Raw genomic sequence first — 13,945 nt, 5'->3', positions numbered from 1 at the left:
CTGAAATTTATCCAATTCATTGCGTCCTCTAAATCAAGTGTGCTCACCTTTTAAATCATCATTGAGCGTCTTTTTAAGATCAAGATAATATTCAGAAAACAGGAGTTACACATCCGACATTTCTAATGTTAATTAATTGCCGGAGGGAAAAGCATTAATTAGATTCCAATGTGAAGATACCTATGAGAGATGTTGACTTCATGCGATAGCTGAAATGGATGAAACAGCTAATCAGGTCAAGGTTCTTCTGCAACTACAAGAAATTGCATTAAAGCTAAATAAAGTAACTATTTGAGGTCAGCTCAGGCTAAAAGATCTGATTAGAGACTCTCGGGCCGCTTCTAAATGCAGAGAGGGTGATATCTAACATCAAAATACACTGCTACATCGTGACTGTTGGCAACAACCAACACAAGAGAATAGCTCATCTGAAAAGCTTTATAAACTGATCTTGGGCTCAATTTTAGCATCTTGTTACACAGATTTTTGATAGCATATTATTATTGTTTCCTCACAAAGAAGGTTGAATATAAGACAGTTACGCCCTTGTGTGTAGAAATCAACTGCCAACTGAAAACACAGGACAGAGGTTTGAATATGGCGATCAACTATAATTATAGAATTGTTCAATATTCAGCAGCAGTTTTAGAAAACATGCTTTTTTTCGCATATGCAGAGTGTGCAGAGGTATTGTTGAAGCACCACGCACATCATGCAGTATAGTGGAAGTGCGGAGAGCATGACATGGACGGGCCTAATAGGAAGAATTGTGTTTTTACAGTCCTGTATTCAGGCCTGTGCATTCTATTGCTGATGAGCTACAGTTTAAACAAAGACGACACATAGTTCAGATGCCTGCTGGTGGGGGGTCAGCAAGTTTGTTTTCAGGGCATCATCAGTTCTTGCGGCGCACTGACACTCGGCCGCCTCTAGAGGGTGTGACAGCCCATGGGATCAACAGCAAACACACGTCTGTGCTGCTATTGTATTCAGGAGATGTGCAGTAATACAAGTTTTAAGACAAGAGAATATGATGGGAATGAACACACACAAAGCTGAAATCGCCAAATGTGTTAATTACTAATAACAGCCGCATTTGTTTGGAGTATCATGGAAACATTAATGCGAAATGCTGAATTCAGATCTTATTCACGCTGACCTGCTTAAATTAATTTTTCAGAAACGCAGCCACACCCATCACCAAGAGCACAATGTGTCCTGTAGCTGCATTTCATTGTGGTCATAGGGAGAAAAGCCGTCTCTGCTCATTTCTCCCTGTGTGATTGCTGAATGTCACTGCACAATTAACAGTCCAGGAAAGATGTCCCCGCTCTTTGGATTCTGAGGAACTAAAACCCAACCATGTAAAAAGAAAAACAAACAAACACTCTGCTAGCTCGTCTTCTTTAAAGCAGAACAGCTCTGTGTTTGCGTGTTTGGATGCAGATTCTATTACGTCTTATTTCACACTAACCAGAAGTGTCCTAAGCCACGAGATGGTGTTGGAAGCACCGACCAGGCTTTTGGGGTCGACTTGAGATAAAACCAACAATAATCAATAGCGACATCAAGAGGAGATCTGTTTTTTTTCTAATACGATAAGATGTACAAAAACAAAAAGGAAAAGCTTAAGTGTACGCCAAAACCGGAAAGTGGGTGGATGAAACCCAATTTCCAAATCAACTGAGAATGTATGAAACAACCTGAAAGACATGAAGCCCACAGAGGCGAGAGGAAAAACCATAATGAGGAACCTGCTGAAAATCAACACCTGCCTTGATTTAGGTAATATGTGAGTTATCAGTAACCACTGTTGGTTATCTTGGTAGATTTTTTGCATTTGGGTATCTGTGTTTGCCACACTGGCTGCCCTTTGTAAATACATTTTCCTTACATTACATTGAGGAGTGTTATGCTTAATATTTGACATTGGGGACATGGTTGATTACAGTTTAATAACTGTTTGACTCTTTAATTGATTAACTTCAAGTCAAGTGTCTCTCTGTGTGTGAGTGGCTCAGGTGAGGCCCCAGGTAGAGCCTCTTACCATAAGTACCATATTCAGCGGGGCTGGTGCCTGGGTAGAAGCCTGGGGTGCCTGCTGGGACTGGGTATTGCTGGGGTGTGGCCACGTAGGTAGCTGACCGGTACTAAGGAAACAAACAGAAGGGAACATAGAAGATAAGACAAGAGGAGAGGAACAAGGATAGGGAGGAGAGGCAAACAAAGTCATTAGTCACAGTGATAAAAAGCTGTATTGAAAAAGTGTTAAAAAAGACCTGCACAACCTCTGTTCACCGTAAAGGGCTTGGGCCATATTTTGTGGAAGACAATATATACAGAATTTATTCGAAAAGGCATGAGAAAAAATATTTGTTTCTCTCGCTTCAGCAATTTGGAAATGGTTTTTGTAGTTCCAACATAAATACAAATAGAAAATGATGTGTGTATTGGTGCCCAATCATTTATATCATCTGGTTTGTGTGTAAAGAAAAATCCAGCAGTATCACAAGCTGCCTACCTGTCCCGGTATGAAGTAGGCGGGTCCCTGTGGCGAGCTGGGGAAGGACAACTGTTGCCCGGGGATCATCATCATTTGGGAGCCAGGGCCCGGCTGGTAGACATGGGTGGGCGTCACGGGGCGAGGGGCACTGCTGGGAGGGACGCCACGAGGCCCGCTGCCGGGGGGCAGGCTGGCCCTGTTGGTGTAGTAGGGCTGGACAGCAGGCAGGTGAGCAAACGAAGGAAGGAGACGACAGAGAGGCGTGGAGGGTGAGAGAGAGTAGCAGGAAACAGGTGATTGAAAGGACACAGAACAAACGTAGATGATTGTGGGAAAGACAAACGAGACGAAAGGAAATGTGGGAAGAAGAACAGGATGGAAATAAGGTGAGAGGAGACGGACAAATGAGGGAATTATTAGTTACTTTCCTGAAACCTCTGCCATAAAAAATACCCACCCCCCACCCCCATACCCTCATATGATTTTATCTCTCGGACAAAGTGGAGCTAGCTTGTCCAAGGCTCATAGTTTGTCCATGAATCTGTGGCTAGACTCCAACTGGAAACATATTGGCGCTGCCTGCCAGAGGAGATAAAGCAGCTAATGCTGGTTCATTCAGAGCCTCCTCATTGACATTCTGCTGCTGGCCTGGGAGCTAACCGCCGTAGCCAGCAAAACGACACCAAGCCAACAAAGCACAACACTGCCAAATATTAGTCACACACATATGCACTCCTCAGGAGGATGACGAGGGGGGAAAAAAAAAAAAAAAAAAAGGAGGAGGGGGGAAAAACTGGAAGAAAGAGGAAATTTCAGTTACCTGTAGCGACCTGAAGCTTCCCTTCAGCAGCGCAAACACAGATCACACACAGAGACACATCAAATGGAGGCAACAAGAGGGTGGGAAGAGAAGGGTTGAGAAAAAGAGAGCACCACAATCAGTTAGAGAAAGCCCAGGAAACATCCATTCTGAGCCAAGCAGTGAATTAACAAGCAGCATGCAGAGAATAGGCAGAACAGTGAATCCCAATAAACTAAAGTCTGGTTACTCCTGAATAACTAAACACACTAACAACACGCTAAAACTCTACAACTAGAAGACGAGCGTCAGTCACCTGGATGTTTTCTTGCTTTTCTATTATAATTCACTTAACTATGATTTTAATATGTAAAAACATTCAGAAAGTAGGTGAAATATTACATGAAAATAGTAGATATATTGTTAAATGTTTATCACTCTCTGCCATCAAGATTATCACACTTTTTGGTGGAACATTTAAATGAAATAAATCATTTTCCTTTTCAATTGTTTTCTATTGAGCTGCACTAAGACTCTCGCATGTTATTCTTTTAACGTTTCCCATATTTCACATATAAAGATTTCCTAAAAGCAACAGTGGTTACCTGTAAAACTTTATCCACATTATCAACATCAAGGTTATTAGGTTAAAGAAAAATATAGTAGTATTTGATTTTTGTCAAAGCACACCCTTGGTACCTATCAAACCCCCCCACCCCTGTCATGTTAGTCAGTTGTGCTGTTAGTACCTGTTGGTGTATAGGCCGGGGCCCTGGGGCAAACTAGAGGAGGAGAGGCAGACAGGGCAGAAGTTAAGACAAAAGCACAAGGTCCATGCTTCACTCTGCACTGACCGGCTTCCTTCCAGTTCTGCATCTTTGTAACAGCAGTTAAAGGCCAAAATAAAAACTCGCTCACACGGTGTGAAAACCGGGGGAAAGCTGTTTTCTGACAGTCATACAGTCGGGTCTGCCCACTCTCTGTAGCGCCTTTATCTTGATTTGTTTTGATTTGTTTCGCCCCCAACTGGCATTTGTTTGATCAATACAGTAAATAACTATAAAAAGGACTGTGAACAAAAAGGTTTTGAACCAATTATTTTATTGTTCGAGCCTTAATAAATTATAACAAATGCAGTTCTAGCCTGTTGCACTTCCTCCAGTCACTCAGCAGCATTAAGGAGTTTGAATCCTGTATTATAAAGCCGGTGTGAGCACGTAGCACACTAAGCTGTTGTACTTGTGTGAGGGAGAGTGCAGTGGACAGGCTGACACCGACGGTTAAAATGGTGCAGAACTGGTGAGAAGCAGGCAAACGGACACGCAGGCAGTCTAAGAAATTCACGCACAGATTCGGGAGAGTGTGCTCCGTTTTCCACTGGGAGGATTTCAGATAGCGACAGTGAGCAGTAATTATGCCAAACTTGCACACAAGGACATTTGCAGCATGAAGAAAAGACCTTGACACTCTCTATCCCGGCTTTTTTATCCGGATTGGTTTGTCTGTCACTCTTCTGAGAAAAGCGACGGTCAGGAATTTTTAAAAAAACAAGACAAACAAAACTTAGATTTACAACACACCACAGAATTTAACTAGTAACTTGCATGGAAGGTGGTGACTTGATTTGGCTTTTGACCTTTAATAACTTGAGAACTACTGTTTTTTTTCCTGAGGTCCACAACTGTGTGCTGCGGGGTGTGTGAGCGGTGGCCCGGCCTACCTGTCGGGTCTGTGGTGTTGGGTTCATTTGTGGAGGCGGTGGGGTGGCAAACACAACAGAAGTGGGCTGCCCAGGGGGGAATGAGGGCTGCAAGAGACAGGAAGTGATATCAACAGCAGAAAATAGGGAAGCAGGAGGAACAGGGAGGGCGTGGGATAGAAATTCAGTCATTTATGTATTTATAATATTTATTTAATATAGAAACTGTAGCATAATGTGTAATTATCTATTTTACTTGTTTTATTCTTATTTATTTTACTCATTGCTGCTTGTTGTTCCTTGTATTAACCCAAGTATGTTGGTCTGTTCCTCTGACATATAACTACTTTGCCTGAGAGTTTTTAAGTTGTGTGTATGGACTAGGTAAACTGCAAAGGAATTACCCATCTTGGGATACATAGAGTTGTCTGAATCTGAAGTACACAAGTGGTCAACGAGTGCAAAGATACTGAAGCCAATATTTGTGTTCAGGTTATTTATTGCTCTTCATAATACCAGCATCTTCTCATTTTTAAGTTAATGGAGAGCAGACAAAGCACGGTACCTTAAGCAGGAGGGAGGGAAACTTTCTGAGCTCTTATTTTAACAGTATGCCATGATGTATCAACCACAAGAATTTGAAGATATTACACGCTACAGTGGCAGCTGGCAACGCTACCTCTGACAATTACTATGGTTGTGTTGTGGCACTTTCTGAGACATGGTTGAAAGTCGGCTTGCGCCTGCTGCGATCACTCTTCTTCACAGAAAGTGCATTGTTGTGTGATCTGCTTTTCATTATGTGCACAAAAATGCCGTTGCATCAGCCATTTTTTTTTTTTTTTTTGTCTGTGAGAAACAAAGCGGGATAGAGCAACACGCCCTGTAAGAGGCAATACAGATAGTGAAGGAGCAGCGATCGTTACCTGTGACAGGCCAGGGGAGGGGGCAGGGTGGGGGGTGGAGGGGGGTCCCGTTATAGGCTGTGGTGCTTTATTCATTTCATGGAGTTCTGCATGGGGAGGCGGATGTGGACCTGTGTACAAATCTGTAGAAAGAGAGAATGGAGGGGTTTAATGAGTCTTTGGTTATACATAAATTATCAACCACTTCAGAAGTTACTGGCACATTCAGGGGGGCAACAACGGGCACCAATGTAATATGATGTGTAACAGAACGGATGTGGTGCATTTTCTTTAGATTACTTGAATATGTCTTTGAAAATAAAATGAACATAACACCTCCACGTCTTCCTGCTTAAACAGGAGGGTAAAACCCAAACTGATATTTCCTGTTAATGGTCACAGCTCATCTGTGTACTTACATTTATGAATCCTTTTAGGTCCTAAGTCTGGTTACACTGAGGAACCGTTTGTCCTAAAAGACAGACAGAAGAAGCATGTATTGGTTAAGAGGTTAATTTGGGGCATAGTAAATAGACACAGATATAGCAGATGTTTCTGATGAAGCCCCAAATGTTGCAGTCCAACATGTTATGATGATGTTATGGGCAGAAAAATTATCATGCGTACATTTCTGGTGAATTACAGTTTGAAGTGGACGACTGCAGGGGAGATTTTAGCTCAAGTATTAACAATGGTATTTGTTTTTAGCCAAAGCCCAAGAAAAATGAAGGCAATTTAAAAAAAAAAGAAATAAGTCAGAAATGTTTGACTAATTCCACTATAATAAAATATCAATAATAAAGAACCAGCTGCAACAAAAGTCAGTACACCCTTAATTAGTGAGATTCCATTCTTTTATCTTTTTATATTTTGTGCTGTCTGTCTGCCTTTATTTATGATGACAGATGGGCATGGATGAAACCAGTCTTGCACAAATCTGTGAGAGATGTTCTGCCGTTCTTGTGCTGATTTTTGCAGAGATCAACTTCATCCCCTGACAAGCTTCTTGGGAGTGGGAATCATCTTTTTTTTCATTTAGGATTTGGGTATAAAACCTTGCATTCATAGTGCCATCTATAAATGTCATCTCCTCAACAGCTTTTGTTCTCATGCAGCCTCGCATCTGCACACTCCCACTTCCATGTTTCACGGTCCTGTGGTTGGTCCTGGCCAGGTCCATGTCAAATATGCTGAACCCCATTTGATCCAAACACATTTATTTTAGTCTGATCCAACCCAAAAAAAAAAAAAAAAAATAGCTGCCAACATCCACCAGCTTCTGTTCATGTTCTTTGGCAAAGTTTATTCTTGCAGTTTTGTGCTGTTTTATTAGGAATGGTTTTCTTCTTTGATGCCGTCCGTCTGATCAGACACTTACACAACAGTTTCCAGAGATGGTCCTTGTGCAGAAGTCCGAAGCACTTAACCATCTGTTTTTCAATGCAAGCTTGTGTAAATAACGAATTGTGCGTAGCGTCATTCTTCAAGGGTGGGCCCTGCACCTTCTGTTACTGGTTTTTATGGCTCTTCTGCTGCAGCTGTGCTTCAGCTTATATCCAGTAACTTACTGATGCTCTTGTGTCGTCTCCCATTTTTATGAAGTCTCACAATCTGGTTTCTTACTTGTTCCGGCAGTTCCTTACAATGCAGAGCCACGTTGCATCAAACACAACTCAGGTCAAAACGGAGAAATCTGTGGTGTTCACAGGTTCCTTTATAAATTCTAATCATGCAATTAGTCCTTATCAAAAATCAAATGTGCAATTAATTTGTTGCAGTAGTCAAAGGTAAACTAGCGGTCACAGGTGTACTCACTTTTGTTGCATTGAGGTTGTACTTAGAGGGCTGTATTTTCAGTGTAGTCTTTTTTAATTTTACAATAGATCAAACACTCTACTCTTAAACTAAAAAAATAATGCGACTGCTGTAAAATGGTAATCCACTTGTATGGAATTAATTAACAGGGTACAACAAGCACCGCAAGAGCAATGTACTTTGTTAATTACACTAACTACTCTAGATGGTATTTTATCAAGTAAAAGAATTAAACTAGGTTGGTCATAAAAATGACACCTGTAGCTCACATTACAAAAATAAAACAAGCTTCCGAATATGACTGTAATGGCAGAAATAGGTTCTCTCCATATGGTAAGCCAAAACACTTTTCAGTTCTACTCCTATACCCACAAAGATCCATGTCAAAATACAAAGTTTCTGATCAGAATGGATCTTAATTCGCAGTTTGGGGCTGTAATATCTCCAAGCAAAAGATGGTGAATTCTTTGCATGTTCACTCATTCACTAAATACTTGACATAACCCGCTACAATTTTGTTAGAATAAGTTTTATCCTTGAAAACAGAGAACAACTGATTGTTGGATATTTGGGGAGGAGGAGGATATTTAATGTTTAACTTTGTTGAGAGGTGGGAAGGGGACAACTGATACATTTCCTTTACCGAAAAAGAGGAGGAAAAAACTAGCTTGTCGGGAAAATAGAGGAAATTGACAAAGAAATGTATTTATGATGATCTCTACCATTGCATGTCCCAAAATCAATTGCATGACGGTGTCTGTGACATTACAAAAGTTGACGCCACTTTGTTGCTTAAGCGCAAATTACTCTTTGTTCACCTGGGTGGAAGATTTCAAACTGAATATAAAGAATATCTGTTTATTAAGTCTACAGAGTCTAGAGAGTCAACTCTTCAGTACAGATCTGATACTGTTAACCTCAGGTAACATGAGGCTGAAACTACTTTTACCATTCGTGCAAAACTGTTTTGGGCTTGTGCAAATTTTGATTCAGATTTTTATTGTAGGTATGTGGCAGATTTACAGACTTGCATTGTTACAATTTTATAACACTGGCAAAGAAACTGTATTTCTGTTCTACCATTTCAGCTACCAATCCAATACATCTGATCTATTCGTCTAACCAAGGCTGAATTCTTTTCAACTTCAGTTCGCACCTCCTAGAATAAATATTTGTGGTTATGTATCCACTGGCAAACTTTCCTTGAATATTTTTGCAAAGGCACCACCTCATCATACATAATACATTTGTCAGAATGGCTGAAACTACTTACACCATTTTTTACACAATACCGTCACCCCTCAGACTCAAGGGTCACTTCCTGATTCGTGTAATCATCCTCCTTAGTTTATATAGTCTTCGCAATAGTGACACATTTGGTATTTATAGCCGAAGCCTACATTATATCTGCCGCTGACACACGCATACTCCTCCAATCCCTGACACACACACACACACACACACACACAGACACACACACACAGACACACACACACACAGACACACATACACGAGCAGCAGTGTGAAAAGCCTGAGTCATGATGAATCAGGATGTTTTTTTTTTTCTTTTTTCAAAAGAAGAGGAAATCACGCTGCAGAAATGGTTGTAATCACCACCGTTACCATGACTATTTCAGCACACAAACAAAAGGAGAAAAAAAGACAATGAATTTTAACTGAGTGAGGCTTTCCACACAGCCAGAAGAAATCTCTGGATTAAATAAAACACTGGTAGGCTCATCCCCAGTATACTGGAGCCTTGGAGCTTAGAGAATGGCAGCAATATAAGACGGGGTGTAGATTAAATTATGTGTGAAATGTAAATTCTGTGCATTCTTATACTTTACATCTTGCTTGTGAAACCCTCATTAAGTATTGGTTTGAGAAACTCTAGAGTGGTGACAGGCAGCACTTCATAGACTCATCCACATACAGAAAGCTTGTCAGGCTGAGCGGGGCTGGCTGGGAGATGAAATGCTGAGTAAACAATCTCAGGGCTAAAATAGGGTCTCAGTCTAACAACCTACACTGCCTCAGAGGCTTTACTCCTCTCACGGGCGAACACACTACTTAAAGACCTTTAGGTGTTTGGGGAAATGCTTTACTCTGAGGTTGTGAGACATGGTCTGATTCTTAAACACTTACTGTACCAGTGACACACACCATCAACACAGATTAGTCTGCAGAATTTATGTAAATCAGCAATGACTGCAAATCCTGCGTACACTCTGCAGCACTGCAAAACTAGCAAAGAGGGGTACGCCAGAGGCCCCTCGTTTTGTCAGGAATCTGTGTTTTAGGGGAGTTGTGTGACCTAATGCAAAGCACCCCCACCCCACTACTAATCACACACAGTCCAGTCATTCGAGCTGGTCTGACTTGCAGCACCATGGAGATCCAGCCACCAGCACCACCGCTGGTGAAACATGCTCATTCAACTGTTGCATAAGCCTCTGCATGCACTCCCATGACCCGCTAAGGAGTAGAAGGGGAGAACATTTTGTTAAAGAAGTTGGCTATCATGTCACCTACAGTATAGCGGGTGTAGCCACTGAGTTTACTTGTGTTTCTGCACAAATGATCTAGACTCACCGTACCCAGTGCAACTTTGTTCTCTAGTAAAGTGCTTCCTGCTTTTCCAAATCATACAGATGCTGAGAACTAATCAAACTTTACTGCAGGGTGACGTCATAAAAAAAGAAAATACATGAGTCACTGGGTTTGTGAGTTCATGGCCTACTGCAGATTTAAAGATACTTTAAAAAATGCCATAATATACAATGCACACACTCATTCCTCTGCTTTTGCTTTAAGCTTATTGCCCCTACTTGTGCTTTCAGTAACTTCTCTGTTGTATACAGCTCGCTGGCCTGCAGGCTGAAATGGCAATCTGTACCTGCCACAGAGCCACAGTGTTGGCTGTGGTAGTAACATAGTGACTCAAAAAGCTCCAGTGGTGGCAGGCTTCACTTAACTCAGCTGGATCATTTTAACTATAAAAGCTGGCAGAAAAAGGGAAGCAGCATGCATGTTATGTAAACAGAACAGCAATTTGGTCGGCATTTAGAACAAAGAAGGCCCATATTCAAATTCACTGACCTAAAGAGAAGAGAGCTGAAGTTATGCACGCTAGCTGGTATGTTTCTGCAGTACCATGCCTCTTAAAGGAGTATTCCACTGATTTAATGTTGCACCACAATGCAATATAATAGAGCAGAAATAAAGCAACAGAGACCGAGATGTCCTGAATTTTAGTCCATAGTTTGGGTTAAGCTCCAAAGACACTGGACAGTGCATTTCCCATGATGCAGCCAAATAGCGCCTGACATTATATTAGACAATCCCTTTCTGGTAAATACCCATATCTTTTACACTCCACACTCCTTTTCTGTTGCAAATTTAAGGTCTCAAGCCCAATGCAAGATAATTACATCAGAGTTGTTCTCTCAAGACTTTAGATTCTCCATCCAGAGCCTCGGGAGAAAACTCAGTCTTTACAATACTGGTTTTCAAGTGACAAGCACTTGCAAATGTGGCTTCAGTCTTGACATTTGAAGCTGAAAAGGATGCACAGACAGTGAAAGTTTAGCTCCAGTGACACAGCATCACACCAGCACAGCACAGCCTCCCCCGCACCCCCCCCCCACCCCCACACGTTCCCCTGCTTAACTAACATTCTGCCAGAAGAACCCACACATGTCCAGACACTTGGCTTTACATTTTCACAACAGGAAGCTCAGTAGTGTCCTTATGTCAGGCAAACTGTGACAGCCTGGTTCTGACACATCATGCGTTTTTCCTGCGACTGCATTTCTGCTATTAGCTTCATTCATTCCCTCTGGCTAAACCTGGTTTATGATCCTAGCATAATATTGGATTGATGAGTGGTAAACAAATATTTTGTAGACAGAACATCTGCCCATATTAAACATATATTGTCCCTGTGCCATGCATAGGAAATAGCATCCATTTTGGACCCACTTTCTCAGCTAAGGTCAGTCTGCAGTCCACAACACCTGCCTTGTGTCTGCTGCAGCAAGCAGGGTGAAGTAATCAAAACGGCCTAAACATGAACATAGCAGTACTTCTAAACAAATAACCTGACGCTATGTCAGTGTCAGAAGACAACTACGACGTTCATACCAAGCTCAGCATCAGCAGTGGTACAATACCGGTATTTCGTCTGATTAAACTATGGGACACTTTTGCTATGACACAGGGGCGTGTCTGCCTGTCTACTCACGCACACAACACACGACAATGACAGATATTTGCATGGGATTATAATGAACAATCGGGTCTTCCCAAAAACACCTACGAAAAAAAGGTGCGAAGACATGCTGCTGTATGTTGTGCTGTTAGCCATGTTGCTAACTTTCCTAGGCCCAATCTGGATTTACCACGTGGTTTCTCCTGCTATTGGCGCGATGCACATCACAGCTGCCGGCTTCATGCCAGCCACACCTCAGCCTGATATCGGCCATGACAACCATCTACTTAATGTAAAACATAAACCATACCAAACAAACGACGTTTCAGGGAGTCACCGGTGAAGACAGACGTGACGACGGCCGTGTCAATGAATGGGAATATTAACCTAGATAACTGTCAAGCTAAGGAGGCAGCTACTGGTTGTTAGCTCGTACATTCGTATTCAGTAGCTAAATATGCTACTGGCATTCAATCGCTAACTATGCTCGAAAGCTTTAGCTAGCTAGGTATAAACACCGTAGCAGCGCTGTCAACGGTGTCGTGACAAAGATGAGTACTGTAACTAGTCGGACTGAGTCAGCCACCTCCGTTTCGTTTTCGCAGCCAAACATCTCGCCCAGTTTAACAGCAACATCACCACTGCGACAGCCTGCGTTTACGCTGATGCATTACAAGGGATGCTGTATGTGGGGAGATGCTGATGGGAAATCCCACATTTGCCAAGTTCTCGGCAACTCCCATTACAGCTAACCTGGAGAAACAGCGACCTGTCAACCCCGCTCAGCAAGGCGCAAAACAACTGTCCGTCCTGTCAAATCAGTCTCCAGTCACCCCGTTTACCCTCCACCAGCAGAGTCTCATTATTCCTTTGTATATAATACCACTACCACTAGATATTTGGTAACATATACAGCCACATATTTTAGGTTGTCCGGGTAACTAGAGGAGTTATGATCTTTTAACCACCTTTCCGTACTTTACCGCCCTACGCAAAATGTTTCAGATTGCTGGCACGAACTTTACATCGTCATCACATGGTTTCAGGTATCAAGTTATCGGTATGCATGTTATTTACAATCACAACTGTCAACAGACATCTCTTTACATGAAGCCACGCTGGCAAATAGGAGTACACAAGCCTCACCTCGTACTGCTAGGAGGCTGGCACCAGGGCAAAACACGGCTACGACACAATCAGTGATTTAACCTACTGCTACCTATATAGCATAGTGTTTAGCTAGCTAGCATGTAGTTGGGTAGCTAGTAGCATAAATTACGCTAACCGGCGAAAACAACAACATTGCGATGCGACAGTCTATTTGTCGCTTGGCATATATAACATACACACACATATTATAACATGTTTCTGAACACAGTCGTAATGACTCAACTTGGCTGTCTATCGTAGTGTCAACTTGCTAGCTGAACTAGCTAAAGTGAAGAAAGAACACCCACGTCGTTTTAGCATGGAATGCTAGCAACGAGCTAGCTAGCTAATCCCTGAAAACACAGCAGGAACACCAGTCCTCAGAAACCACTGAAGAAAGTCACCGCACGTTGATATATCTCCGGACTAAAAGATGAAACATACAGTTGAAAGTCCTTACAGAGTCTCTATGTGCCGGCGACCTGGCACTTGAATGATAAATTAAGCATTTTAGTAAAGAATACAGCTTAGGACCGTGGCGTTACCTTTCTCTCCTTGAGTCCGCAGAGCCGGACGGACGGAAAATCTTCCCGGAAGCCGGTAGCTAGGTAATTCCGGCAAAATCCCATCACGTGAAACTTTCCCAGTAATAATCATGTTCTTAGCTGGAAATTCTGTAATGTCATATCTTTATCGTGTTTGCGTGTGAGCAACATGTTTGGCGACTTTTTGATATTTAAATATTTCTGAAAAACTTTGTTCTCAAGATAGAGACAACTTCCCATTATCCATCGAAATAAATTAATTAGAAATTAAAAAAAAAAAGGCAGTAAACTAGGTTTCAGTGATGACTATTGTAGAATAT

General features: G+C 41.9%; 1 protein-coding gene across 2 annotated transcripts in view; it reads right to left on the bottom strand.

Annotated features, from left to right (window-relative positions):
- The window catches only part of LOC130167531 (eukaryotic translation initiation factor 4 gamma 1-like), a 37,206-nt gene extending 23,546 nt beyond the window's left edge, over positions 1-13,660 (bottom strand). The window contains exons 1-8 of one of the 2 annotated variants that reach the window (XM_056373810.1): positions 13,626-13,660; positions 6,326-6,378; positions 5,928-6,049; positions 5,023-5,109; positions 4,052-4,084; positions 3,324-3,344; positions 2,522-2,716; positions 2,048-2,150 (exon numbers count right to left, since the gene is read on the bottom strand). In XM_056373810.1, the coding sequence (XP_056229785.1) occupies positions 2,048-2,150; positions 2,522-2,716; positions 3,324-3,344; positions 4,052-4,084; positions 5,023-5,109; positions 5,928-6,002 (514 nt within the window). In that variant the 5' untranslated portion in view covers positions 6,003-6,049; positions 6,326-6,378; positions 13,626-13,660. The remainder of the gene's footprint in view (positions 1-2,047; positions 2,151-2,521; positions 2,717-3,323; positions 3,345-4,051; positions 4,085-5,022; positions 5,110-5,927; positions 6,050-6,325; positions 6,379-13,625) is intronic. The other variant, XM_056373811.1, reaches the window with a different exon arrangement.
- Between the last annotated feature and the right edge of the window lie 285 nt (positions 13,661-13,945).

The sequence above is a fragment of the Seriola aureovittata genome, chromosome 4 (assembly GCF_021018895.1).
Source record: "Seriola aureovittata isolate HTS-2021-v1 ecotype China chromosome 4, ASM2101889v1, whole genome shotgun sequence".
Taxonomy (NCBI): Eukaryota; Metazoa; Chordata; class Actinopteri; order Carangiformes; family Carangidae; genus Seriola; species Seriola aureovittata.
The sequence above is the reverse complement of the archived record's forward strand: the minus strand, read 5'-3'. Positions and strand labels throughout refer to the sequence as shown.